This window comes from Vidua macroura, chromosome 9 (assembly GCF_024509145.1).
Source record: "Vidua macroura isolate BioBank_ID:100142 chromosome 9, ASM2450914v1, whole genome shotgun sequence".
Taxonomy (NCBI): domain Eukaryota; kingdom Metazoa; phylum Chordata; class Aves; order Passeriformes; family Viduidae; genus Vidua; species Vidua macroura.
The window spans coordinates 18,877,024-18,904,345 of record NC_071579.1 but is presented as its reverse complement, the minus strand read 5'-3'; the positions used below and the strand labels follow the sequence as shown (position 1 = coordinate 18,904,345).

Genomic DNA, 27,322 nt, shown 5'->3' with positions numbered 1-27,322 from the left:
TTTTTATGTGTACTTATAATTCTCTTAATTTTTAATATATCAGCTAATTTATGTTGTTTACTGTCAAAAGTGTGATATTAATACATCTTCTTGTCTGATGCAAAAAAAAAGTTAACAACAATGCTTGAACTTGAGGATGCCAGTTTAAGCATGAAACAGCAAAATAAGTCTTAATTTAAACAAAAACCAGTCAATTTTATTTGAAATTGTTTCCGTGTGTATGTCTGAGTTTTCTGTTGAATTTCAGGCTACCTATTATTTTTAGACTATATAAATTAATGAGAACAGATGGAATGTATGATTAGAAATTTTGGCATATTGAGCAGTCAGGCTGAACTGAAAAATACTTGAATGTATAACATGTGGAACAGAATTACATCAAAGAGGTATTTGCAAAACCATAGGTGCAAAAGAATTCTATGAAGAAAGGCAGAGAGAACATCTGAGCTCAGCCTCCACAGCACTGCCCAGGACATGAATAAGTGGCCTCTTGTCTTTTAGGTGGCTGTGTCCAGTCCTGTGTCTGGTAATTGTATCTCTAGATGTGTGTTCACTCCTTTAAGGGAATGAAACAAATAATTTCAACAAAAAACTGTCCAAATGAGAGGAAGGAGGAGGGGAAGGTTTTCAAAATACTGTGTAATATATATATTCATCTAATGATGTTCATATATGATATTCAGAATAAAAATATTTACCTAGAGACATGAATTACATTTTTAAATAGTATTTAGAAGAATTTGTCTTTGTAGAAAAGGAGGAGAGTTAAAGGTTCATGCTGAGTTTGCTGCCCTGCTATTTTCATTCCTATTCTAGGTGACTGCAAGCATTTTGTTGTTAGGGTTGTTAGTACGATTTTGTTTGCAAATCTTCTGAAAGTATGCTTTTCTTATCTATATTCCTTGAACTGGATGCTTTAAGTAGAACAAAATTTGTACCCAGAATATCAGCCTTTCTCTCCTGTTTCTTAGTGTGAGTATGTATGTACCTGTTTTTCCTTACAGCAAGGAAGGAAGATAAACTTGGTGTTTAGCATGAATGGCAATGAGGCTGCAAGTTTTCCAGCAATGCATAAATGCATTGTTAACCTTACACAACTTTACAGAAAAATCATGTATCAGCAGTGTTTTCAGAAATTACAATAATACTTTGCCTTATTTGGCTGCTAAATGAAGCTGATATTTTCTTCTGAAAGTGTCAACTTCACAGAGACAAAGGAATGTAACTGTCATATGTTACATAATAATAATATGTAAGCACTCATTTTCATTTCAGATAAGTATTCATTTAGGCTTTTATTTCTTGTAGTTTAAGGGATGGGCTTTTTTTTTTGTTAGATGGGCTTTTTATTGTATTAGAAAGGTGAGGAGAGGGCTCAGTTACTGCAATTACTAAGTTCATTATTTTGATACTTCACTTAAATGGGATGCCATGTGTTTCCTTCCACCCACCCTCTCTAGAGTGGAGGAAGGTGGATCTTATAGTGGAAATAAGTTTAGAAAAATTGCCCAATGTAGTGCTACTGTTACCTCATTTTGGCAGTTGGCAGCTTTCTTGGGTAGATTTTAATTTCAGAGGAATTGGAAGAAAACCAGAACCTTCCCACATGCCATGTGACTCCCAGAAATAACAATTCTGTATTGAGCTTGTTAGGAAGAGCTATGTGCATCTGAGACTAGCTCCCAGTGAAACATGTTTGTTCTTCCAGGAGGAAGAAATGAAGCCTCTGGCTAGTTACAAACTTTTAAGCATTTTTTCTCAAAATGGTTCAAGTAAATTAAGATAAAAACTCAAGAGATGTCTTCCAGCTCTGCTAAATTAGAGAGATTTTTATTTCCCAGAAATAAGAAGGGCCTGTACGATGCTATCATGAGATGGACTTCAAAGTCAAGACATGTTCTTTATTTTGGAGTAGTCATGATTAGGATGGCCTATCCTATGATGTGACCACTGCCAGATGAAGGATGACATTGCCAGCTATTAGCAGGAAGGCCCTAGATGGTGAAGCCTGTTTGGCAAAGGATCTGCTCTCCCTGTGTGCAGTCTGCAGTGCAGGTGTGTGCTGAAGCACACGGTGGTACACAAGAGTCACAGTATCCTTGCTCAGGAGGGTATGGGGTTGATTGTCACTGCTTTGAGAAGATGCTTTTAGTGGCAATTCACAGTATGAAATACAGTGATTTTCACAATGCATTTTTAATTACTCTTTGTTCTTCTTTCTCTTTAGAGAAAATAAAAGGTAAATACAATTTCAACTAATGGATATTCTTGTGTCTAATTAAAAAGTAGCTTCAAGGCGATTTACTGTGGTTGACCTGTCAGTTAAAAGTTTATATTATACTTAATTTAAAACTATTTCATTATTTTATTTAAATAGTATTACTATGGAAGAGTTTATTCTTTGTGAAATCCAATGGAGTGAGCTGTATTACAGGTAGCCAGCAAAACAAAAACCTTTTTCTTAGAAAGAAAATATTTGCTTTTTAAACAAAATGTAGAATTGCTAAACTTCTCAGAAAAAAAAAATGTTATGTATTATCAAGCACTCATTTTCCACTAAAAATAAGTAAAAATGTTATGTTCAGCACAGCTTGTAACTTATTCTCTATAAGCTGGTGAAGGAATCACTAGTTTCTTTTGATTTTTTTTTTTTTAAATCTTTGATCATGCTGCTTTGAAAAGGGAAAATACAATTGAAAGGTTGAGGATAGAGTATTAAGGAATTGTATCTTTGCTCACATTCATATTGCATGTGGAGCTGGCATGCCATGTGAATTGTTTGACTTTGTTCAAACAATTCTTCAGAGAATTACAAAGATTGGTGTGTTTAATCCACAAAAAAGAAAAGAAACACTATGGATTTAATCATGTAGTGTTTCTTTCCTGGAAAGTGCTTTCTGTTTCCTGTGCTTTTAAACAAATATAAAAGCAAATTAAATATAGGAGTTTAATACAATCAGTAGTCATGTGTTTATCTCATTCTTTGTAAATATAAGAGTGAAAGATATCTTTTACCATTGTACCTGTCCAAGCTTTAGTTGTTTTTGGCATTTGTTGTGAAGTAAAACTTGGGAATGCCACAAGGTAATGTGGACTGAGAAAGAAAGTCCTGTCGTTTACTGGTAATTGTATTTAATAAATAGCTAAAGGCAAATGCTTAATTTTAAGAAGTTTTTTAACTTGGTAAGTTATTTCTGTTATGTAAATACTATTTAAGAATATATTCAGACTAATAATAAGTAAATTCACCTTATGTGAAATAAACTCGTTATAAATTAGAATTTTTAAATTAAAACCCATCACAAATAGGGAAAAAAGTACAATCTGTGAACTTCATTGCTGCTTCACTAAGAAAAATAGCCAGTAATTAAAAGGTTGGTGTGTGAATTATTTCCCGTCTAAAAAATCTGAGATATTCAGTTGTGTTTGTACAACATATTACAGATGAATAGCTGAGTACTTCCAAAATTTTCTGTTCAGTATTGTAGTTTTTGTACCTCATGCTTTATTTGGTCTTAAACCAGCAGATGGCATTTGTTACTCTGTTTAAGTGCAGACTAACCTATATTTTGTAAACACGGTGTAATTAACCTCATAGTATATAGAGAAGTCTTGTTTTCTGAGCTGTGCTTCTGATGCCTCTGCAGTCGTGCAAGTTCCTGCAGTTGAGATTCCACTCATTTAGCACAAGGTGTGTTTGGTGAACTCTGAAATGCCTTCTTACACGTTCTGCAGCCTCTTGTCCTGTGGCCAGCAGCATCCTCTCTACTTTTCAGGGTTTAATGCCCGTGTTCCACTCTAGCTGCTGTGGGGGACAGTGAGTGCTTCACTTGTTCCTCTGTTTTGTGGGGTATCTGAAGCTGAGCAGGCTGGTGGGAGAGGAGGGACCAGGACCCTCTAGGGCAGCCTGCAGTCTGGTGAGGCACTGGAATACAGGGGCTGTGTAGTGGTGAGTGCATCTCTGCAGCACAAATGTTTTGTACTTCAGACTGTACTCCATGAAAGGCACTACTGTATTCTCAGTTGCACTCTCTACTCCTTCAGTCTATGAAAAGGCACTATCCCTTTTAATAGAGTTACTTTGGGTTTGCTTTCTTTCTTATTTGGATATTTTTCTAATTGAACCTAAGTGTCATATAATCAGGGAATGTTCCAGTTTTGGAGGAAAACAAAGGTATGAATTTAAAATACTTACCTCAAGGTGGAGTCATTTGAGTTATTTTTTCCCCTTAGGAAGTGTCCTGGTGATTTAAAATGCAGATTGGCTTCCTGAAAGTGTTACTAAAATGTATCTGGTTACTCTAGTATTTAGTATTCTGATCTTTTACTGTACAGTACAGATCTGATAGTGAAGTGTAGCTGCTAATATAGGGAATAATTTTTGCCTACAAGACTTCAGTTTAGGTGAACATTTTACTGCTGTCTTTTCTCTTCCTTCCTCCCATTATCCTGCATCAAAAACTATCTGTGAATATGACTCCAGATCTCTCAGGGTTAATAACAATTTGTTATGTGTGCCACTCTGATTCTGGACACATAATGCTTAATGTGTCCTAGGAAGGAGTTTTCAAAACTAAGTGTGCCTCGTATGGAGCAGTTCCTTACAAGTTCCTTTGACTAAGTAGCTAAATCAAGGAAGGATAGACTAAACCTGTAGATTTTGGAAAAGGGAGAGCTCCTCTACCCAAAGTTTCCTGTAGCCAAGATCTTCTCCACAGCAGCTTCATACCTGCAGGAGCCTTTACGGTTCCTGTGAGAGCCAGATCTTCAGCATCCTTGTTCTGATGGAGAATGGCCAGAATGGAAGCAGGGAGCTTCTCCTTGAGCCCAGTCAGATACTGAGCAAAATGTCTACATGGTTCTTCTAATTCAGGAACTTCATCTTACTCATTTTGGATCAATAACCCATTAATGCTCAATATTAATCAACAGTAGTAATTAGTCTGATGTAAATTAAGTAGACCAAAACCTTTATTTGCTGTTAGGTTTTTCAGAGAATCAGAGCAACTGAGTTCATGCTAAATCGCTTCACAGTTTAACCTTGGATTTTAATTTTAAAAGTCCATATACTTGTATGTTTTTTCTAGACCTCATTGGTTCAAAAGCAAAAACAGCTTAGTCCTGGCAGACTACTATTTTGTGTAAATACAACAAAAACCACTTACATAGGTACTTTCTCTTTGGCTGCAAAATAACAGTACAAAACTTCTGATTGGCTGTCAAGCTTTCGTAAATTGTGCTAGGAAGTAAGTACAGAAGGTTATTTGAGCAGTGTGTGATTTGGAGGGCATGGATACCAAGCAGAGTTCACCAGTACTTTCGGATCTCCTGTACTTATGTGGAAACAGCTGTTTCAAAGATGGTTCCTGGCTAACCTTTGTTTTACTGTGGAGCAATTGTGTAATTTTTATTCAAATTCAGCCAAGGTCGATCTTGCAGTCCGAGCTGTCATATTGGCCAGTGTCAGTGAGCACAGCACCTTGAAGGAAGCTGTGAGACAGGCGTGGAGCAGGAGGTGGACAGGCATGGTCTTAGGAGAGAAATCCAGTTGTCTTTGGCAAATTGGATAGTTTGGTTGAAGATTTGCCATTTGTACTGAGAGAGTTCTCTGTCCCCTTCTTGTCAGTGCTAGATTTGGGACTGTGACTACAAGGTGTTTGATTTCAAAAAGACCAGGTAATGTGTTGGTAGAAATGAGGAAACTTGATCTGCTGCCATGGTATGTGTCCACAATACATACATGAATCACAACATCTTAGATGATGAATTTGTCAAATTATGACAAGAAAACTTGTGGAAGAGTAAGAACTTCTAGCTTACATTTGAAAAATCAGATCCTGAATTTGACGGTTTTATTTCTTTTTTTACTCCGAGTTCTCATTTATTTTTTTTTTTATTCATTTTGTATGATCATGATTAACAAGCAAATGATGCTGTTTGACCATGTGAGCTTAAGTTAATGCTTCCTGATGAGAAGGTATTAAATGTGTGCTGCAGTTAAACTGGTGTACAGTAGATGCCAGCAGAGACCTATGGAGTCAAAATAGAAATATGACTAGTGTTTCCATAGCAACAACTTCCTCCTGGCGGTCCTATTTATAGCAGTGCTGCAGTCCCAGCCTCGGTGCAGCTCTCGGAGGGACTCTCTAGGAAGGGTTAACCTTGTTAGAAAAAACGTAGGCATAGAGGCACACTAAAACTGTATGGGTTTGCTTTCTTGGGTTTTATTAAACAATGAGGTTCCTGATTGTGTTTATTTTCTTTATGTATGTTTTGAAAAATCTTTGTTTCAAAATGGAGAGCCATTAAAGCTGTAAGCTGTGAGCAAATACTGCTCCTCCTTCCGTGTGTTTAAGAAGAAATGCAACCCAGTGGAATAGTGCTGGATGTACAGTGAAAATCAAAACACATCTGCTTTTTCAAGAGCCTTTTTTTGTCTCTCTACCCATAATTCCTTCTGAAATATGCATGCCTGGCAAGACTCAAAATGGATTGTCTTCAATTACATAATTTCGGATGAAAATGTAGGGGGGTTTTTAAGTGACAAAAGGGCTATCTGTATGCTTTGTTTTACATCCTTTTCTCTCAAGGTTTATATAACAACTAGAAAAATGCCACACTTATTGCCTAAGGCTTATAGCACAGACACTCCAGGTTTTTTAGTATATATAGTGTAAAAAATTCGAGAGTCATTAAGTGCTTAGAAGCTTTTATTTTCAAATTCAAAATTAGACACTTACATTCTTTTCATTTTATGAAATTTGTTGGCTGTGTCTTTCAACTTACAAATACCTTATTGGTCAGTAAGAGACCAGCAAAATTTGGCAAGATCCCCAAGCTCTTAAAAATGGAGGATCCTTCAGTAGTACTTTGTTTCAAGTAATTGTTCATTCCTTTTTAATAAATATTAAATGCTGAAGTTGGATTTTCATCTTTCATTCTTGAAATAAGTGATGCATAAAGGAGAAAATGTGTTTCATCAAGTCATCAATTTTAAAAGCAAATAAACAAATTTTCTTTAACCTCTAGGAAAAATAAGTTCTTAATTAGTCATTTATAAGGTATAAATTATTTTTTCCATTGATTACAAAAAAAATTTGCTGAAAATGTTCCAGTATGTCTCTTTAATGCAGATAGAGGCCTGTGAAAAAAATAAATATTTAAATTTAAAATATGTTTCATATTTAAAAGAAGGTAGAAAATAGTGGTTTTATTTAGAGAAATAGAACATGAAACCAGAAAAATACCGTTTCAAGATATTAAGGAATTAAAACCTAAATTTTATTTAGCTAGAGGTGATCTGAAATTTGATTTGTATTGTAAACCCATTTTTCTAGGTCCTGACAAGGAATAGATTTAATTGTCTTAAAAACTCTTGTTCTTGATTGCAAGATTCTCAGGGTTAACCTTCATTAAACACTAAAGAATGGTGTTATTTGTACAGTCCTGCTTTGCCTGAATATAGCAAAATGCACACATTATCCTTTAAAAATATTTCAAACGATTTCCAAGTAAAGTTACAACACATGGTAACATGCTGTTACTCAACCATCTGGGTCCTTTGAGGAGAGGAGTGTTCTCTCATTCTTAATCCTTCATTTCTAAGGCTTGACCGGTACAGGAGAGTTTCTTCTTAGAAATTGAGATTATTAAAAATAAATTATCCATGTAGCTACCCTGTAGATTCTTTTTCAGCAAGGAACTGGAAGATCTGTGGCTGGGTTATAATGCTGTGTGTTGTAACATGCCACAGGGCATCAGCCCCTGGGAAATCTCCCTAACCAATAGGCTGGCCATCAGGAAAATATAAATGGCTTTGTTGCCTTTATCAGCTTAGAGGACCACTGTGTTAGACTTTGTCCTTGACTATCATCATGATGTTGCTTTTAATAAAGTTGTAGGAGAGTTTTGCTGAAATACTGTTTATCAAAATACCAGAATTTGTACATGCAATATAATGTCTCGGTTTTACGTTACTTGTTGAATGTTATTGCTCTGAGTTTTTTAATGTGTTTTAAAATTTTGCCAAAATGTGGTGGTAGGAAGATAGCAAAAATAAAATTTCTGAAGAAAATTAACAGTTGAGTGTTGACTTTGGCTGCAAAAAACTGGAAGTTCGTTGTCTCTTACAGAACAGGAATTTCAAATTCTTTCTTGCATTCTCTTCTTCCTATATAGCATATAATTTACTTGCTGTAATTAATTAGAAGATCAGTGTGTCAATAAGATGAAAGATTAAGTAAGTGGAAATAGGAAGTTCCACCTTTAAAAATCATGGACTTCGTTTGAAGACATTGAAAGCCATGTGAGATGTGGGTCTATATGGTAGTTTTTTATTTTGTCATTGGGCAATGCCAATCAATGCCAAGAATTTCCTAGATTAGGAAAGTGTGTTACTATCTGTGAAAATGTGACCAGCACTTTCTTTTCATATTTTATGTGTGCAGAAACTTCTGTAACTGTGTACACTGGCAGTAGTTCATAAAATTCAGGAAAATTCAGGCTTTCGCTTAGGATTTCTTCTAAGAATTTCCTTTTGGTAACGTGTTTTCACTTAAACTACTTCTGTGATGTCAGAGTATGAGTATTTATGATTCTTATTTTTGTCCCCTGCCTCAAGTGTCCAGTTTAGACATTTGGGTGCATTAAGAGCTCTCAATTTTGGTGGGCAGAGTTGCTCTGTGGCAGTTTCCACATCTCTCCATGGACTTGACATGGCTGGCAGACTGTAACTTGTGTAATGTGACTTTTGTAAATTATTGTCTTTTAGATCAGGGAAACAAAATGGTTTAGTTGAAGACCTGTGTGAAAGATAAGAGAACACAGTGTTGTTTTAATGGCTCAGAACCGTGGGAGAGCAGAGAGACAAGATAAGCACACCATCACACCAGGTAGCCTTGTTTACTGGAGAAAACAGCCAAGGTTAGAGAGAATATGAGTCTCTTGGAAGGATTCTCTCAGTGCCCAAAGACTTGCAGTGAGGTACAGGGGGAGCACATCTGTACAATTCCAGAGAGGCTCTTCAGCTCCAGAAAGATCACCTTGGAGGGAGTAAGCATCTTGATGTTGTCTTAAATATTTTTTATACTGTTGTATGGGAAGTGCATGGCCTTACTCTGTTTTAAAGTGTTGGGTTATATATGGCATGTAATATATCCCCTCTGCCTATTTGTGACCCCTGGTAAGGCAAACAGATCCTCCTGATCTTCACTACCTCTTGTTTCTGGCAGCAGAGCCTTGAACCAATGGGATGTTGTGGATGTCATAGTTGGTCTTGGAACAGAGCAGGTGAAAGGCTGGAAGGCATGAGATGGCATCCAGGGAAGGTTGCAGCAGCAGACCCTGATGGAAGAGCAGCCTGGGCACCGCTGCCTTAGCTGATGCTCACCCAAATTAGCAGATGGCTGTGCAGAATGTAGGCATTTACACAATTGTTCCAAATTTTGATCAGGGGCTGGAGAAAGAAGTTACATTTCCAGAGTATCCGGAGCCTGCAAGCACAGGGCATTCCTGGGTTTTGTGTAGAGTCTGGAAATGTAATGGGTTGTGCTGGCTGAGGCCAATCACAAGTGTAGCAGTGCCCATGAGGAAGAACATAGCCGAATTTGTAAAATCTGTCTGTTGGCATTTTTATTGTTTTAGCACTGTCATGGACACTTTGTCAGCATGAGGGTTTTTTTCTGAGGCACAGGGCTGTTATGAAATGGTTATATAATGTCCAAGGGTGGGTATCTGCTGACATTTGAAAACTATGCAGTGAGAAGTATGGTGGTGAAAAATGAGAGATATGTCTTTAACACGTGTTGACTGTAAGACAGGAGACAGATTGTAGAAAACATATTTCAATCTTTCTTAAGAATAGCCTAAAGTTTTAAGAAGCCACATTATAGATGTGCAGAAATATGTGTTTCCATTTTCACAAAAACAAATATTTAGTATTACCCATTGTAAGCACGCAAAATTACATAATTTGCAATTATGATGTTAAATACAGCTTTCAGTTTCTTTTCCTTATATTTTGTGCCACTAAAAGCTACACTTTCTAAACTTACTCCACAGTTGAAAATACTAAGATTTCTTGTGAAAGAATGAAATCTTATCAGCAAAAAGTTAAATGTGTTTGGTTCATTCACAAAGTAGCGCCCAGTTTGAAAAAGTACAATGCAGTTGTGTTTAAATGTGCAATACAATTCAACTTCTTCACTGATTTTATCCACAAAGGAGTAAAATAATAAGTTTTATCTTCCTTCAGTAATAAAATAAGTTTGTTCAGTAGTGTTTGCCAGTAACTTCCTTGCTTAGGAAGTTGATTAGTTGAAAGCATGAGAGTACTAATGATTAGATTCCAGCTGGTTATGTTTACTGTGATAATGTGGTACTCCATCTTAATAACAGGAGAGGAACTGCAGAATAGTTACTTTTGGGTTTTTTTCACGTGAGGTTGTGGTAAATTAAAAAAAATACCTATCTACTTTCTAATCTTTACTTCTGAACAGGTTGTTTGTTGTACTCTTAATATAAAATTTATACTTAAGTATGAAGTGTAATGCATTAAAAAGCTATGAGAGCACATACTAGAGAAATTATTGGTTGTTTGTTGTTTAAAAAACAAAACACTTTTTAATTTACATGAAAAGAAACTTTTCGCTGTATAAACCAGTACATCATAGAGCTTTCCTTAACAGGAAGTAGAAGAGAGTCGTGGTTAGCAAACACTGCAGGCAGGAAGCTCGACACATGCATAGCTCTTAGTGGCGCTGGGTTGTCCAGCTCCCTTTAGATGTTTTCTCTTTTGCTTTGGTGAGAGTCACTGGTGTGTGTAGATGGCAGGGTACAAGGAGGTCCCTTGTAGCCAGGGCACGGGGACGGCCACGGCGCTGCAGAGACTGGAAGGGTTTGCTAACCGCCTCTTCCATAGGCACTCCAAGAATGGTGCGCATGAGCAGAGAGCGGCTCTGGAAAATGAGAGCCAGCAGTGCTCTGAGTTCACTGTCCAGTGGGACGCATCAAGTAAGTGTGGGGAGGGGTTTGTTTCTTTTATACGTGTTTGCTCTTCAGTTTGCCTCGGGAATGAAGTGTGAACACTGACCTGTGATACGTTCTGGGGCAGTTTTGTAATTCATTACCTAAAGGTATTCATGGGAAGAAGAGCATATTGCATCAGGCAGGGGGAGATGGGGGCTGCTTCATGGACTGGTGGCTGGCAGGAGAATTCATCCTGCGTTCCTTTTTCTTTCAAAGCACAGTTGACTTCTTTTGGCAAGCCCCCACCCCACTTCTTACTTCTAAATTACTTATTTCATTTTCAAATTAAGTCAGTGAGTTCAGCAGAAATAGAAGACTCTAACTAAAGACTAGAATGTTTAAACTTCAAAATAGGCAGACATTGCCGTGCGGATTAAAATTCTAATTAAAGGGATGTTCATCATTCATAGTTTTATTTTAAGGGATATATACATCAGAAATGTTCTATATAGTGGTAAACAATATAAAATTGAGTTTGATTTTAACTATTACATATTAAATTAGTGTGGGAATGCTGATTAGCTTTAACTTCTTAATTAGTGAACAGTTTACAGTATTATTTGGATTAAAATTTTTCATGGTTGTATTTTGAGTAATAAAAGAGATTTCAAAAAATCAGAATCTAAATAAATTGGCATTTGATTTTCTTTATAATTTTAAAGCTGTGTAGTATTTTGCAAAGCAATACTTGTCTCTGGTTAAATACTCATTTTAAAATGTTACAATATGGTAATTTATGATAATTTCGTTCCAAATTTCAGATTCATTGATGGATTTGAGATAGCACAATTATTTCAGTTGAAGATAGGCCATGTTGGAAATTCTTAGCATCACAATATTACCATGAAGAAAATCAGCATTTATACTTCTTATATAATTTAAATTTAAATGAAATTTAAAATATTTTATGGGTAGGGAGTGAATCTGTTCTCAGAGGATAACAGTAAACATGGAAACAAAAAGGTGTTAATGCAGTGATCTAAAATAGATTAAATCTAGGTCTCCCAAATGAGACAGGAAAGAATTGACTAGTTTTGTTGGGAAGTTAAATGATGAAAGTGCATAAATTCTGAGCTTTCACTTCTCCATAATGTTTTCAGCTTGGTAAAAATAGGCACATACTTGTGTTTATGTAGAAGTTCTTTTTTATGTAAATAGCTGTTTGAAAAAAAATAACACTGAAGCATTTTTTGTTTATATAACATGAAGAAAAAACATGGTAATGACCTACTGACACTCACAAATTGCGACCTGTTTGTGTACAAGTCTCTACTTTCTCCCCCTCTTCATAAGGCAGGCTTCCTAGTGTGACATGTTTGATGAGGAAATGGACTGTCGTGTCTCTTGATAAACATGGTGAAAATGGCTGTTCTGTGAATGCTATTTTAAGTCGTAATTGAGCAGAGCAGTTGCATGCAGTTTTCTGAGCTGAAGTTGCTGAGCTGGTAACTGAATGGTGGGTGACTATGTAGCTTTGGTTTGGGGATGAATTTCTGAATCTTTATCCTGAAATTCTAATTTCAATCTCTAGATTATTTTTTTAAAAAAAGAATATAAATTACTGTAGGTACCCATGAACTGAGTCCACATTTAAAGGTTCTCATTTTGCTACCACTGTAGCCAGACTGATAGAGAAGAAAAGGAGAACAGTGGAGGAAGTATTTCTGTCTACTACTGACTCCTAATTAGATCTTCAGAAAAATACATCATCTGTGAAAATAGTTTGTAAAACATGAAAGAGAAACAAGGTATTTGGGGTTTTTTGTTAATTTCATTTTGGTTGGTTTGTTTGTTTGGGGGTCATTTTGTTTTGTTGTAGGGGATTTTTATATCCAAGAGTGCAATGTCATAGAATTGCCTAGAGTCATTGAATTCAGTTTGTAGGTTAATTTCACAGAAAATTTAATGAATAAGCAGTGTTTTAGAAACATGCTGGTGTTTGTCTTGGAAGGATATTTGAATATTCTCAACGATTCTGCCAATATCACTGCAATTTAGAAATGTTAGTGTAAAGTTTTAGGTGAAGCTACTTAGCAGACAGCATGAATTACTCTTGAAGTTCAAGGCAAAACCACTCTAATTCCTGAAAAAAAATTGCAAAGTGACTTCCCAGAGTTTTTGTTGTTTTAGGCTTCAGGTAGAATCCATTTGAAAAGGAAGTGAATGTATTTATGTCTTCTGGTGTAATGAAATACAATAGCAGGTCTGCTTCTTTTACAAGCGGTTTCTGCAGAAGCTCTGGGTTTGCTGAAGGGGAAGGAGCTGCTGGTTGTTTGGGTGGACTTTGGGTTGTCAGTCGCTGCTGTCAGTGTTATGGTTTGAATAAATTACCATGTGGTCTATGGCCTTAGGGGATTTTCAGTGGTTGAGTTTGAAATTTAACATCTTTGCTTTGTTTTGATATATAAAGCATACAGTTTCTCCAGCTTGCCTTGGATACTTGGTTGATGCATGAAATTATAAATGTGTTTTGTAATATCCTCAGAGTCCAATAGGGCAGAGGTGAGTAAGGGCATCACAGGCCACGAAATCTGTTTTAAAAAGCTGACTGAGCACACATGTGATGGTACAGCCTGAACTGGTGACCAGGTCAGTTGTGCTGCACCGCCCAAGGGTGAAAGGGACAGGATGGGAGCTATCAGAACGATGCATTTCATTCTTTGTTTAGGAGTCTTGACTGTGACCACTTGCAACTATATGGAACCTACATTTTGATCTTTGCTTTGTTTTTTTAGTTGCTTGTTGCTCTTTGAAAAATTGAAATGCGAAAGGAAAGGAGAATGAGGTTGCTTGGTTTTGAATGTAGAGACAGTCAGATCAGTGTGTCTTGTATTCTTGAACCAATAAAAGCGTTTTCCAAATATGCATAAGAATATCAACAACTTGGAGAGCTGAAATGGTCAAGAGAGTCACCACTAGTGCATCTACCATCTTCATAGTCTCTAAATTGAAAGTGGATGGGTGATAAACAGTCAAAAGAATATCATTTGGTCTCTGATTCAAAATGATACCAGTATACTTTCAAATACAGTAGAATGATTTATAGAGATTTAGCTGAATAGTTACTTGTGTATGTGTGTGTAGAGAGAGAAAAACACATGTAAAATATGAAATAATGTACAGAGCATACTGTATGAATTGCTTAAAGCTTTAGAATAACTACTAGTTGGGTACAAGTCAACAGATAATTCTGGTCTAAGGTTGCCATGGAAACAACCAGTGCTTGATATAATTGAGAACATCTTAAACCCTCCTGGTGTTTGCATGCTTTTTTCCCCTGCCATTTTGAGTTGCTTTAGACATGAAAAGGTAGCATTGGTCAGAACAGTAGTAGTTAATGAGCAAAACCAAATACCTGTGTCCTGAATATTGATTTTGATATTCTACTGGTATCTTGTGCTTCGTAGTTTTTTGCATCACAAGGAGCTCATAAGGAAGAGCAGCTCTCTGGATTCTGTGTGCTCTCTTTCTGGTTAGTGTGTAAGTGTATTTAGAGATTGAAGCACTGATTTGGTAGAGATTAACATATTTCATCAACTGTTGGATTAATATTTGGAGCAATATGTTTCTGAAAACTAGCTCTTCAGCATGAATGGTAAGTCTTTTCTATTCCCTTTTGACACGTTTTTTGTTTCGTCTTCACAATCAGGGAAAATCTACCAGGTTTCCCTTTCTTGTCTGCAGAGCTGCATCGACTGCTGATTTCTTTGTTTTTGTAATCGACTCACTGTGGGTTTCTATGTAAAATTATTAATCTTAAAGATTTGCAGTTTTTTATTAAACAGTTTGCTTTGCATGACTGGTATTTAGTGTTTTAAATTTTATTTTAAAGCTTTCTTTTAGAAATATCTGATTTGGTCAATTTTGTAATTGAATATATACATGTCTGTTCACTTAATTTTCTGTGTCTCTCATAATACATTATTTTCTGTGAATTGATACAAATCAGAGAGGCCTTCTGAAATTATTGTAATCATCACCTGAAAAATCTAAACAGGCTTTTGTATTTCATCTGAACCAGCTTATTCTGCTATTATTTTTAGTGTTCTAAATGCTGGGATGGCAGAATAGTTGAGGTCATTCATGGAAGTAAGGGAGGGGAGTCTCATTTGAAATGAGATACTGTAATAGATCTAGTAAACTTATCAGGCAGGTATTTGCTTTCCAAAACCACTGTGACTAGTTATTATAAGGTACCTTGAATATAATGGAGTTATGAAGTGCTATAGTCTTGCTTGTAATATTATTGGAAGTTGTTTTTTTTTTTTCAATATATAGACTGTAAATTTGTTTTCTTAGAAAAATATATCCTTTGAAAATTGTTTTCAAAAAGCCCAAATATGCTAGTTTCCAAAGTGATGCCTTTTTGTTTCAAACAGATAGTCTGGAGCTTTGGAAAATGACTTGAGACAGAGATTTTTTGAAAAGAAAGAGCAGTTAATCATGTATGTGGGGTGTTTATGTGCATGTGTGTCTGTGTGGTTTTGCTTAATACTACAAATTTAAAGGACCATTTTTACAAAAATTTCACTTGTGTACATGGCAGGGAGGAGTTATCCCACTGCCTTATCTAATACCAGCTTATCTATACTTATCTCATACAAATGTGTTGAGGTCATCTTCCCCAGAATGGAAAGTGTGGCTGTCATTTCCTTGCTGTACAAAGCACAGATGTCAAAACCGATGCAGTTATTAAGGCAGTGTTTCAGTACTTTGTACCTACAGGATGGAGATTTGTGGTGCAGCATCATTCATGGCTGTTTAAATAAACCTAACTGCAGGCTGTCCCTGGAAGTGGTGGCCCAGCCCCTGGTGTGTGCTCCCCACATGCCGACAGGGATGCTGGCAGGTGGGAGCACAGCATGGCCCTGCTGTGGCCACAGGCCCAGGGCCGGCCTGCATTTGCCGGGCAGGGACACGATGGTGTCCCAGCACCCCTGCCAGCACCTGGCCCTGCTCAGCACAGCCTCTGCATTTCCTCCCTGTCACACAGCCACCTCCTCTGCTCATGGAGAGGTCTCTCCTGGGGTCAGAAAGTCTCCACTTTTCACCAGCTGTTACCAAGCTGGCTTTTCCATCACATTTTCCTCTGTTTCTCGTACAGTTAGGTCCTAGCCTCCAAAGGAATTGAGATTTGTGGAAATCAGCTCTGTGAATTCTGAGTTTTGGGTTTTTGTTTGGACATTCTCTTATGGTTTATGAGTCATAAAGGAATACATTTCACACGAGCTAGGTGAGAAAGAGGTTACAGTTGTTTGTAACCTCAACAATTATGTTGGGTTTTTTGTTTGTTTAGTGGTGTGGGTTTTTTGGGGGGTGGTGGTTCTTTTTTAGGGTTGGGGATTTTTTCTTTCCCCTGGGGGTTTATTCTGCAATTTGCATCTGTAGATTTTATTCATCTTGACATACAGGCTCCCAGCTCCATTAAAACATAGAAATAAATAGCAGCAACTTTTAACAGGTGTTGATTCCCAATCAAAAATACCTATAAATTAGTCTAATTTTGACAACGAAAAGGTAACTATCTCCTGCTCCATCAAGATTAAGTCTTTGCTGTAAACATTTCCCCATTTAAACCACTTATGCTTTTCAATGCATTTTTGTGGCTGTCTTCACTGCAGCAGTGTTACATTACACCCTGTCAGCAGATAAAATCAGATGCTTTCCTTGTGAAAGATGGCCAAGATGCAAGTGAAACCTTTATGAAAAAATTATGTATTTTCTTCAAATGCAAGTACACATGGCTAATTTTTTCCCCTTTTATTTCTTCCTATTTTTCCCTCCCCCAAAAAGGTTATATGCTTAGATTTTTTTTCTAGAAAGACTCAAAGGAAAAGCTGTTTTTCTATTCCTTTGAAGCTGGACTTTTGTTTTGAACAGCTTGAACAGATAAAGCTGTAAGGTCAAGTAACTAATAGCCCCAGCTCCCAGGGGTGAAAGGTATAGTCTGCTAAATCTTCTGTTTCACTAAGAATGGGCTTAATATTCTGAAATGTCACTAATTACATGATTGGGCTACTACTTTCCAATACTGCAAATAGAGGTAACTGGTGATACAGACATTTGCACTCAAAAGACAGTTACCAGATGTGTGTGCAGACAGATGGAGCAGTACATGGAAAGGGCGTGAGCCACGCTGATGGACTCTGCTGAAATAGTGTCCAGTTTGTGCACACTAGAGATAGGCATGTGGAAATATATATATATATATATATATATATATATATAATATATATAAATGATATATATAATGATATATAAATATATCATAAATATATTGGTTATGTGCACTGGGAACATTTCTAACAGCAAGGGACAATAAGCAGCAACTGATTATTCCCACTGCTCAAAAGATTTTAAAAAATGGAAGGATGCCATGGAATTTCCGGGTGCCAGAACTATATATCTTCCTATGTGTGTCTCATGGGAGTAATGCTTTCTTCTTTTCAAAAATTCCCCACTGTTACCCATTAGCCTCTGACAGCAAACTATGGCCATTTCTTGGGTGTTAACTTGGGTTCATATTTTATTCTAGTTCTTGTACAAAATATTTGCAAAAGACAAGATAAAAGCTGCTGCATTTACGTAATTCATAAAATACATCCACAAACTGAATAGTCCCTCACAGTGCTTGGTTTGGGGTAGAAGCAAAAAATGAGATTAACAGAACAGAGATTTCTTCCAAAGGAAAGAGTATTTGGTATGTTGTAATCTTGAACTCTGAATTATTCTAGTTGCCATTACATTACTTATGTATAATTTTTTATCAGAAAGATTTGGTTTTTGCCCTTGTTTTTAGTTAACATCTCAAATTGTTTATATATTTGTTGGTGGTGTTAGTCCTGCTGTTGTAGGGCAAAGTTCACAGAAGTTTCTCAGCTTTAATTGTGGAGGTTCTTATAGGTAGTTTAGTAACTTGCACAATGTTTTTGGTATTTTTCTTTATTCATCTTTAGCTGCTGACAGATACCCCAGCCCATTAAGAATTAATGTGTTTTAATTTCTTCAGCTTTTTTTTTTCAGGTTTTGCAGTTCAGTTCTATGCAAGTTTTATGCATGCCTTTATGCTAAATAAGTGCTGAATTTACCCAGTTTCTCTCTAAAATCCCATTCTTTATCAGAATGGATAATAAACATTCTTACCTACTTTTTGCTTGCCTTAATCCTGAGACAAACAAAAACTTGTTATTCACCCAGTGTGTTGAATTGTGAAATGTGTTTATTTACATAAGACATCCTTATTCAGGAAGCCAGTCTCTGCTATTTAAGGGTATAAATGAACTTCTCCTGCTTGGCTGGTTACTGCAGGCAACCCTTTCCTGTAAATATTGAAAGCATGTTCTGCAGGAGATATGTCAGTGCAGTGATGTGTCAGAAGCTCAGATCTTGTGAGGAGATGAAGAACTATTTTGCTGATTTATCCTGACAGCTGTGAAGATGTCTTGCTGATCCCAAAGTATCTATATGAGAATTTCTGTGGAGTTTTAATAATGCAATGGCTGGAACAAGATAGCTTATGGGAAGTGAGCTTAGACCTGAGTGCACATAGACCAAGATTGGTGCATCTACTATTATTTTTGTGCCTTGTATTAAATATTTGAAAAAAAGAAAAAGCAACAAAGTAGTTTCTCAAGTAACTTTTTAAATGCATCCATACAGTGAACAGCTCCTGCAGTTTTTTAGTTTAGAGTATAAGGAAGAAGATAGTTTAGTAAAACTTCTAAAGTTTACTTTTAAAAGGAAGGGGTATTTCTGCATGAGTGTGTGTGGTACTATTCCCTGCTTGCAGGGAATTCATTAGCCAGTATGCAAATAAGATGAACTACCTGCAGATTTATGCTTACTGTTGCTAATAATCTAGCCATAAAGCCTGCTCTCAGGGATAGCTGCATGGCAGTATGGTATCCTTTGTAGTCACTGAACTTCCACAAAGAGGAATTGTGGGGCAGTGCTATGGAGAGGGAGGTGGGTACTGACCAGTTGCCCAGAATCTTAATGGTGCAGAGAGCTTAACTAGAGGGAATCTACAGCAGGTGCTGAAAACATTTTTCTTGGTAAGTGTATTTGTCTGTAAGAGGAAAATCTGATTAATTTGTGTGTTTGTATTAATTACTAGAATTTGCTAAAAACCTTTGCTCAAAAATGTGATACATTTACAAAATACTTTATAGTAGTGCCCTAGAAGATGTTGTTCTTGGAACTCATTCTTAAACTGTATTCTTTTTTTTTCTTCCCACATGGTAACCATGGAAATATATGCACTGCAGGAACAAAAGATGTTTGAATTTTGACAATTGTCACACAGTTTTCAGCTTTCTTTGTTGTATTGTTAATACCTGTTATATTTCACACAAGTGGAAGGTGGTCTTTTACACTACCGGTCCTGTGGTAGTTGTAGCATTTTAAATTATTTGCTGGATAAAGTTCAGCCACAACTATAGAGGACACTGCACAGCTGCAGCTTAATTCAGAACTGCTTACAAAGTACCTCAGTGTATGACAATTGAGTATATTACATGTTAAGATTCTTCACAGATTTTTTTTCTGTATGAACAAAATTTTTAAGTGGGGAGTGTTATGTACTGCATTTGAAAGTAATTGTATTAAACACATAATTCATTAATTATGTTTTCAATTGTTGTATTGAGTAATTCCATTAAGATAATGGAATTATTCAATACAATAAATGAAAACAAGCACTTAAAATTAGAATTATTTCTCAGAAGCCTTTTCCGCAGTCCAGTGTGGTGCGTTCTTGGTCCAGTCATGCTAGCACAAGCTGATATCCTTTCAGAAAAAAAGCAGTTCTGTCTCCCATATTTGCCCATTTCCACCCCACTTGTCCCTTCCCTCCCCTCAGGGAAGCATTCATGAGAAGAAGAGAAGAGGGAGCTGCTTCTCTGCTCATTCCCTGCCTTCTGCCCATTACTTTTCAGTCTGGGCTGGTTCCCTGACCTGGCTTGGCAGTCAGACACGAAAACACTTTTGCCCTTTCAAGGAAGGTCATTAGAGAAATGCAGGAGTGAGAGACTGTGGGAGATCAGGACTGATGTGGGGTTTTATCAGCCCATACTGAATACTGAACTGTAGCCTAACAAACCAAACTGCTTTTTCTTGGGCTTTAAAGCCTCAAATCGCATGGATTGTTGCAAGAGAGGAAGTAGATTTACAAATGTGTCATCTCCTTCAATTAATGCTTCAAGGGCAGGAAGAGGGTATGAGTGACACTCCTTTCATTAAGCCAAAGCCTAGTTTTAATATATTCCAGAACTAATTGAATGCTAGTTCTAACTGATCCATTTAGAGAATTGAAACTAAACCCCAACTCTAATCCATCAGCAGAAGCTTGCTAATAGCTCTTTAATTTGAAAGGGAAACTTGGGTAATAAAGAGGGGTGGCAGCCTGAAGGACCAAAATACCTAAAGGTGGGGTGGAACAGCTCTCAGCCTCCAGGAATCTGCAGGAGGCTTTGTCACATCCTAGACCTGGATGCTCAGATGAATATATTCTGCTTGTCAGCATTGAGGAATTCTTGCATATTATTATTACTTTAGGATTTGAGTAATAGATCCTAGGTTGGATTATAAGTTTTGGTTGGCTGCTGTGGGGCTTTTGGAATTTATCTTCTGTTAAGAGAGAATTTACTTATTAAAGTATGTGTTTGTAAATTTTGATGAACTTTGGGTCTGGATTCTCTTTTAGATTAAGAAAGCAGAGTTTTATCTCATATGTGTATTTTTTTTTTTTGGAAAATAATTCAACTGGGACATGGATGCATGTACAACTGCTGAGCAGTGCTAGTACAAGATTTGATTGTGTTTGTGACTGAAAAACGACTGCTTTGCTTTGTGACTTTACTGATTTACATTATACATTTGGGGAGGGCATTAAACAAAATTTCAGGCATTCATATCCTAAGTGACTCTGTTATTTGGGTACGGTTCTGTCTCCCCAGAGTGGCCCCTGTTATATTATATTTTTTGTCACTAGCAGGGTTTACCACCTCTAAGCAGTACTTTGGTATTTAAGAAAAGATCAAGGGAGAAAGACTGAGCATTGGATTTGGAAATGAAATTAATTATATTGTCTATAATAAAAATAGAAGGAAGTCAGTCTGACTGTGGCACTTGTGTGCAGCGCAGAATTCAAGAAAGATCAGTTTTATCTCTGATGGCTGAAAACCTGGCTCCTGTTCTGATGTGTCTTAATCTGTCACATCTCTTGTGCAGGCTGTTGCTGTGTAGCCAGCCAAGTAAAGAAGTGAACTGGGTTCTTTACAGAGCTCTTAACTGTTTTAACTTTGATTTTATGAAATTTACAAAATACTGTTTAGCTCAAAACATGAAAATCATGGACAGGATTAAAATAAGATTTTTGCCTGTGTTCCAAAATTGAATTGTAATGGATAAGATCAATTTGTATTTTGCAATTGCTGCACATTTTAAATTAACTCCTGAAGGTGCTCCTACGAAGATCAGATTCTAGCGCTGCCTTCTAGTTTTTAGGCACAACAGCTGTAACTGGTCTTAATTTACTGTTTATCCTGTTTGTCTCCCTTTTTTCCATGCCTCTCTCTTTTCCACTTCTTCCCCATTCTTTCCAGTATTCCATAGAAAAGTTTACAGTTAGATAATTAGTGCTTCCATTTTAATAGCAAGCTTATATTTGGTGAACAGCAAGCTTAATTCAGTTAATCTACTAATTAGTAGATACATAATTCTTACATGATCATGTATCTACTAAGAACTTCCTGGTTCTGTAGTTCAGCAAATGGGCTCTTTCAGAACTGCTCCATGTGTTTGGCTCTGTGTTTCTGGGGAATGTTGGATTTTGGGGTTTTTTTGTTTGGATTGTATTGATTTGATTTGGTTTGGATTGTTTTTTTAACTGAAGGAAGGTTCTTAACCATTTCAGCTGGTAAGCTGGTTTGCTCTGCATCACCTGTGTTTATCATAATTAGTATTTAAAGAGAAATATGAAGTCGAAACCTTGATAAATGAGGTATTCAGTTGATGCAGTTCATTGATCTAGCCTTGGCAGAAACAAGACAGTCTCCTTGCTCGTCAAGGAGAGGGCCAGTGGCTGTGAGAGGGTCATGAGAGGGCCAGTGGCTGTGCTCACTGCAGTGTTCAAACAAGGTGGACTTGCCCTCAACCAGGCATATATCACCTGGACATCTTTCACTCACCATTTCCATATTGTGAGGAACAAAGTGTTTTGGTTTTGTTGACAGTCTGTTTCAATGATAACCATCTTAGTTTGTGCTTTGAAGTGTTTTCCAGCTATTAAAATTTTAACTGGTGCTCACACTGCTTCCTCTGAGTGTATAATAATACTTAACAGTTAGCTGTGTTCATTTTGAAACACTTGCCAGGGCAGAGAAACCTTATTTTGAGCCTTTTTATGTTATTCCTGCTAATCAAAAGAAAAATATTAAAAAAATTTAGATGACAGGTTAATGGTGCAAGAATGGGACTCAGAACCGGAATCAAGAGTTTCTCACTTGCATCTCAAATATGGTTCCATAACTGCAGGATTCACTGAGGTATCTATATACATCTTGATAAAGTTTAAGGCTATAAATACACTTTTTATAAAAATGAAATATACATATACATTTACCAGAATCACTTCATACATATTCATTTTTCCATTAAATGATTTAATTAAATAGCCCATTTAACTCCAGATTTCAAATGATTATATTACAGTTTTGGAACAAAATTTGAATTGTATTTTGATAAAGGGCATTCTAAATACCAGACAGAGACTGGCATTTAGCACAGCAGATGGGGGTTTGTAGTGGTGCCCAGTGTTTAGTCTTAATCAGTTTAGTTCTTGCTTTCTTGCCGTGAATCCTAGCCAAATATTTTTTTTCCCCTTACCAAAAAAAAAAAAAAAAAAGAAAAAAAAAAAAAAAAAAAAAAAAGAAAAAATCCTGGCTTGCTGGCTCTTGTGGGAGATGTGATTGAGAATAACAAATACTGTGCATGTGGGAGGTGGGAGAAAGGCAGAGTAACTCATGGTAACTCTCAGGACTGTTCCATCTGTGACCCCTTTCCCTCTGCTGTCATTGCAATCCTGCAACCGAGAGGTCCTCACCCTCTTGATTTTTTTCAGGAGCTTGCTTCTGATTCACTTGCCCTTAAACTGTGTTTTAGGTCAAAGTACTCATTACAGTACTCATATCCTTAGTTAACTTTTTTTTTATAAGCATGTTAACTTTTCATAGAAGAGTTGATCAATAAAACAAGCAAACATATTGTGAACGGTGTGAATATACTAATAGAGACCAATCTCCTCGTGTTTGGGGATGGGCTCAGGGGTGTTTGGGTTTTGCGTGTAGCAGAGTTTTTTCATTTGTTTGAGGTTGTTGGTTTGTTTGCTTGGGGTTTTCTTTAATTCCTCCTGTGCTGGCATTACCTAGGAACCTCTGGATCTTGGGTTCCTCTTTCCTTAGAACGCAGTTCCAGCAGACTTTCCTGCTTATCCTCATGCTGCCTTGGCTCCAAGTACAGCTCTCCACAAGCCCCCTGTGATATGCAAGGAGTAGCTGAGACTTTGTGTTGTAGTGGCTGTAGCACTGCTTCTGACCAAGGTGAACCGGAGCAGGTGGAAGTTGTAAGACTGCTTCAAGCCATTGACTTGTGGTCCTTGGTCATTGCTCCATTTCTTCCCACCTTCTTCTGGATCTCACCAAATTTCCTGCTTTGGGTGTTTGCACTGCATAGAACCTGCCTCTCCTGCCAATGCTTGCTCATGTTCTTCACAAAGGGTTGGGTTTGTGCTGTGTGTTTGTGCTTGCCTAATCCCTGGACAGCTGGTGGGCGCATCCTCTCTGCTTCCAACTGGTGTCCTTCCTGCCATGTTCACTTGTTTCTGCTGTGGTCCTTGTTGTGCTGGTGCTGTTACCTGTGCTTTGCTGTCTCCTTCTAGTACCTTCCTTTCTTGAGCAGCAGCTCCTCCTGCTTTGGTTTCAGCCTCCTGCACTCCAACTTCTACTGTACCAGTAAAGCCAGTCTGAGCAGTGTTTGTTGCTGGTCTGTGCATACGTTCCTTGCCCCACTCTCATCTTCACTTTGCTCAGCCACAGACAAGTGATCCTTGCTCTTCAGTGTTTATGGGAACCTGTATATCCACATCCTTAGTTACTTTTTCCTGACAGCCTTACGAAATAAAATCATGCTCATATGGTGTCCATATCTGACCCCTGAGTACGTTCCACTTTGCATACAGTAACTTCGGCTGTGCTGTTTGGACTTCCCAAGTTGCTGTTATTGGGTAATAGGACTGAAATCTGATTGAGATTTCTTTTTTTTTGGAGACTGCTTGCCACTTCTTTGCTATCTACCACATGTCATGCAATTCACACATGCTGTCTTCTGAAACAAAGTGCTAAGTAGTGGGAAGATCACCCGATTACAGGTTTTATTGTGATCCAGCATGCTGTGATGAAGATAGATACACTATTGTTAGCAACAGTTCTGTGGATGTGTGTGTCTTGGAATAGATTAATTATTAAAGATGCCAACTTGATCTCCTGAAGTTTTCTAAGCTGTGCTTATTTCTGTGATGCATCATCTTTTTTTCATACTGAATTTAGCTGCCGTTGGTGATTTTTTTCTTTCTTTGCTCAAACATTCTGTGATTTAACATGAGTCATTCTGTCTGTGTGGGAAAGGGCTGGTTTATTACAGGGTCTGTTCTTGAGTGGGGAGGGGAAAGGGTGGAATGTATTTGTGTTTTCTATGTGTTTGTTGTGGAAATGCATAAAACTTTTTTTTCTTCTTCTCTTTCTTTCCTCTCTTCATCATCTCATCTGTGTGGGTGAATGTTCCTGCAAACCCTTGGGGAACCTATAGAGACGTTTGGTATGCTCATTCCTTCATTAGTGCCCAAAGTCACAGATGCTAGGTACAGTTTAGACTAGAAAAGCAAAGAGCCACATCATCACAATGTAAGGTGGCTAAAAATGTGCACTTGAGGAAAACCTCTAAGTCATCATCTATTACACCTATTTGCATCATCACAGTAATACCAATGGCCACTGCTACCCAGTTGGTGTAAATTTTGATTCTGCACTTGAAAGTAGAAATTAAATGTGTTCTCCTGTAGCAAGAGCTGCTGTTTTGTGCTTGAGAGATAATTTTCAAAAGTTCAAATTCCAAGTTGTGTTTTGAGAAATGACTGAAGTGCATGCACTTAAATTGCCTAAGTTCTGTTTGAAAGCACCTGTGGAATTGTGTTGAGATGTAGGAGCCCAGGTGACCGCTGAAAGTGAGAACCAGGCATAATTCAGTGTGCTCTCTCATTAGAAAGAAACTGATTTTAGTAAAACTGAGCACAAAACATGAAACTGTTTTTAAAAGACAGTGATTTTCAGATAAGTTATTATCCTTTGGTAGCTTTATTTTGAAAATGTATGTTCAATGCTGCTTTCTATGAAAAGAGGGCCAAAGTAAAGTAGAACAAGGTAGGAGTTTTGTTGCAGGAGAGCTTGTGGCTTAGTGGTATTCTAGAAATGAGAGATTTTTCTCATGAATCCACAATTTGAATATTTCCAGCTGGATCACATTTAGTTCATAAACAGCATTCTTTATTCCATAAGTAGAACAGAGACAAAAATGACTGTAAATGTCATTGTATATTTTTATAAATACTGAATAGTCATACTTCAGTGTGAAATAAGTGGAAACTTAGAATATTTATTTATATGAACAGAGATGGCAGGAGGGATATTTAACATATGTACTGTAATAACATGAAAAAACAACACCAATTACTTTGTGCTTTGGCTGTGCTATGTAGTGTTCATGTTCACTTCTAAGCTACAGCCACTAAAGTTGGAAGGCTCAGCTTTTTTGTAATCTTAATGATTTTCCTGAGTTTTTTCTTGTCATTAAGAGAAAATATTTGTGCTGTTTTGATGTAAATTGATGTTTGAAAAACTATATCAGTATTCCTCACTTGATCAAGTCATCTCTGTTCTCCTAATGGAAGAAGGATCATCAAACATGAATTTGGACATTGCTAGTTTCCGGTTTTTGTGTTGAAAATTATTTCATGCCACAGGAAATCCTGTCCTATCTTCAAATTAGAATAATTAAAAGTCATTACATGAATAACCTCAATAACTTATAAACAAAGGAAATATCTTCTACACACAGGGTAAATATGTTAACATTTTTTGCTGATTAGCCACTAAAATATGTTAAACTCTCAGTTTTAATACTATTTTACCAGTTTCTTCAGTATAAACTGTGTTTTTATTGCTCTTCTTAACTATAAGTTTAGAATACTGAATATGTTCCTCCTCTGTGATATTGCTTGTTTCTCTTAAAATAAAATTGCTGAGTGGATATCATGCTTTAAACACTTTTCTAATGTTGAGGTCAGACAGAACTTTTGACAACTTCTACGAAATTACCATTTTATTGGTGCTCTATCAGAGCCAGTAGTAGTGGAAGCCATAAACCTCCTTTGAGTGTTTTGTGATAATCAAGTCCTATAGCACACCCAAGAAGGGGGGAAAAAAGGAAAAAAAAATACAACCAGCCTTCTCCAGGGCTGATGTTGTTTTTACTGCTGCTGGAAATGTACCAGTACAATAAGAGAATTTTTGAAGTTTTCTTTGTCAACATTAGTATTCACTGAAAAGTACAAGGAGGTTCTGATTCATCAAGTGATTTGTTTACAACCTGTTATAAACCTAATTTTTTGACTGTCAGAATGTAAAATACAGTTGCTAAAACACAGAGTGCTAGATATTGACCAGAATAATCTTGGCATATTGCTGTGTATTTTTAGCAAATGCTTGTGGCAGAACGTCACAGTACAGGAAAAACACTGTTATTAATGTTGTATTATGTGAAATGATTCAGAGAACACACAACCAGTATGATATTTTATTGATTCTGTGACTCTTTCAGAATCACAGCAATGTCTGAAACACCTCCCATTAATGACTGTGCATGAAGTAATCCACATTGATCTGGCTGAGCATTGATATTCAAAAAAAGAGAACAGCTGAGAGATGATCTGAACAAAATATTTTGGTGCACATTTTAAACAGTCATCCAGATTTTTGCCATTGTATATTTCTTCAATTTCAATGGAAAATCAATATTAAAACTGCATATTCTCTGACTGTGGGCATGCCTAATGTGCAGTGTTGTTGTAGCCCTGTGCTTTGTCTTTGCTTGCAGTAATGCTGTCCATTTGGTCCTTGAGCTTGCAAACAGCCTTTAAACAAAGGTGATGAGGGGAAAAAGCAATGAGATTGACATTACACTCAAG

At 36.9% G+C, this 27,322-nt stretch overlaps 1 protein-coding gene and 1 long non-coding RNA gene across 5 annotated transcripts in view; both read left to right on the top strand.

The window, feature by feature from the left end:
- The window catches only part of PRKACB (protein kinase cAMP-activated catalytic subunit beta), a 67,640-nt gene that overhangs the window by 21,496 nt on the left and 18,822 nt on the right, over positions 1-27,322 (top strand). The window contains exons 1-2 of one of the 4 annotated variants that reach the window (XM_053984900.1): positions 9,303-9,415; positions 10,919-11,010. The exons of 1 other annotated variant lie outside the window; for it this stretch is intronic. In XM_053984900.1, the coding sequence (XP_053840875.1) occupies positions 9,381-9,415; positions 10,919-11,010 (127 nt within the window). In that variant the 5' untranslated portion in view covers positions 9,303-9,380. Of the gene's footprint in view, positions 1-9,302; positions 9,416-10,823; positions 11,011-27,322 lie in introns of those variants that run through there. 2 more of the 4 variants (XM_053984902.1, XM_053984899.1) reach the window with 2 other exon arrangements.
- LOC128811338 (uncharacterized) lies at positions 16,136-18,598 on the top strand. Its single transcript, XR_008438322.1, has 3 exons — positions 16,136-16,258; positions 16,819-16,965; positions 18,334-18,598. It is a non-coding gene; the product is annotated as an uncharacterized LOC128811338 (long non-coding RNA).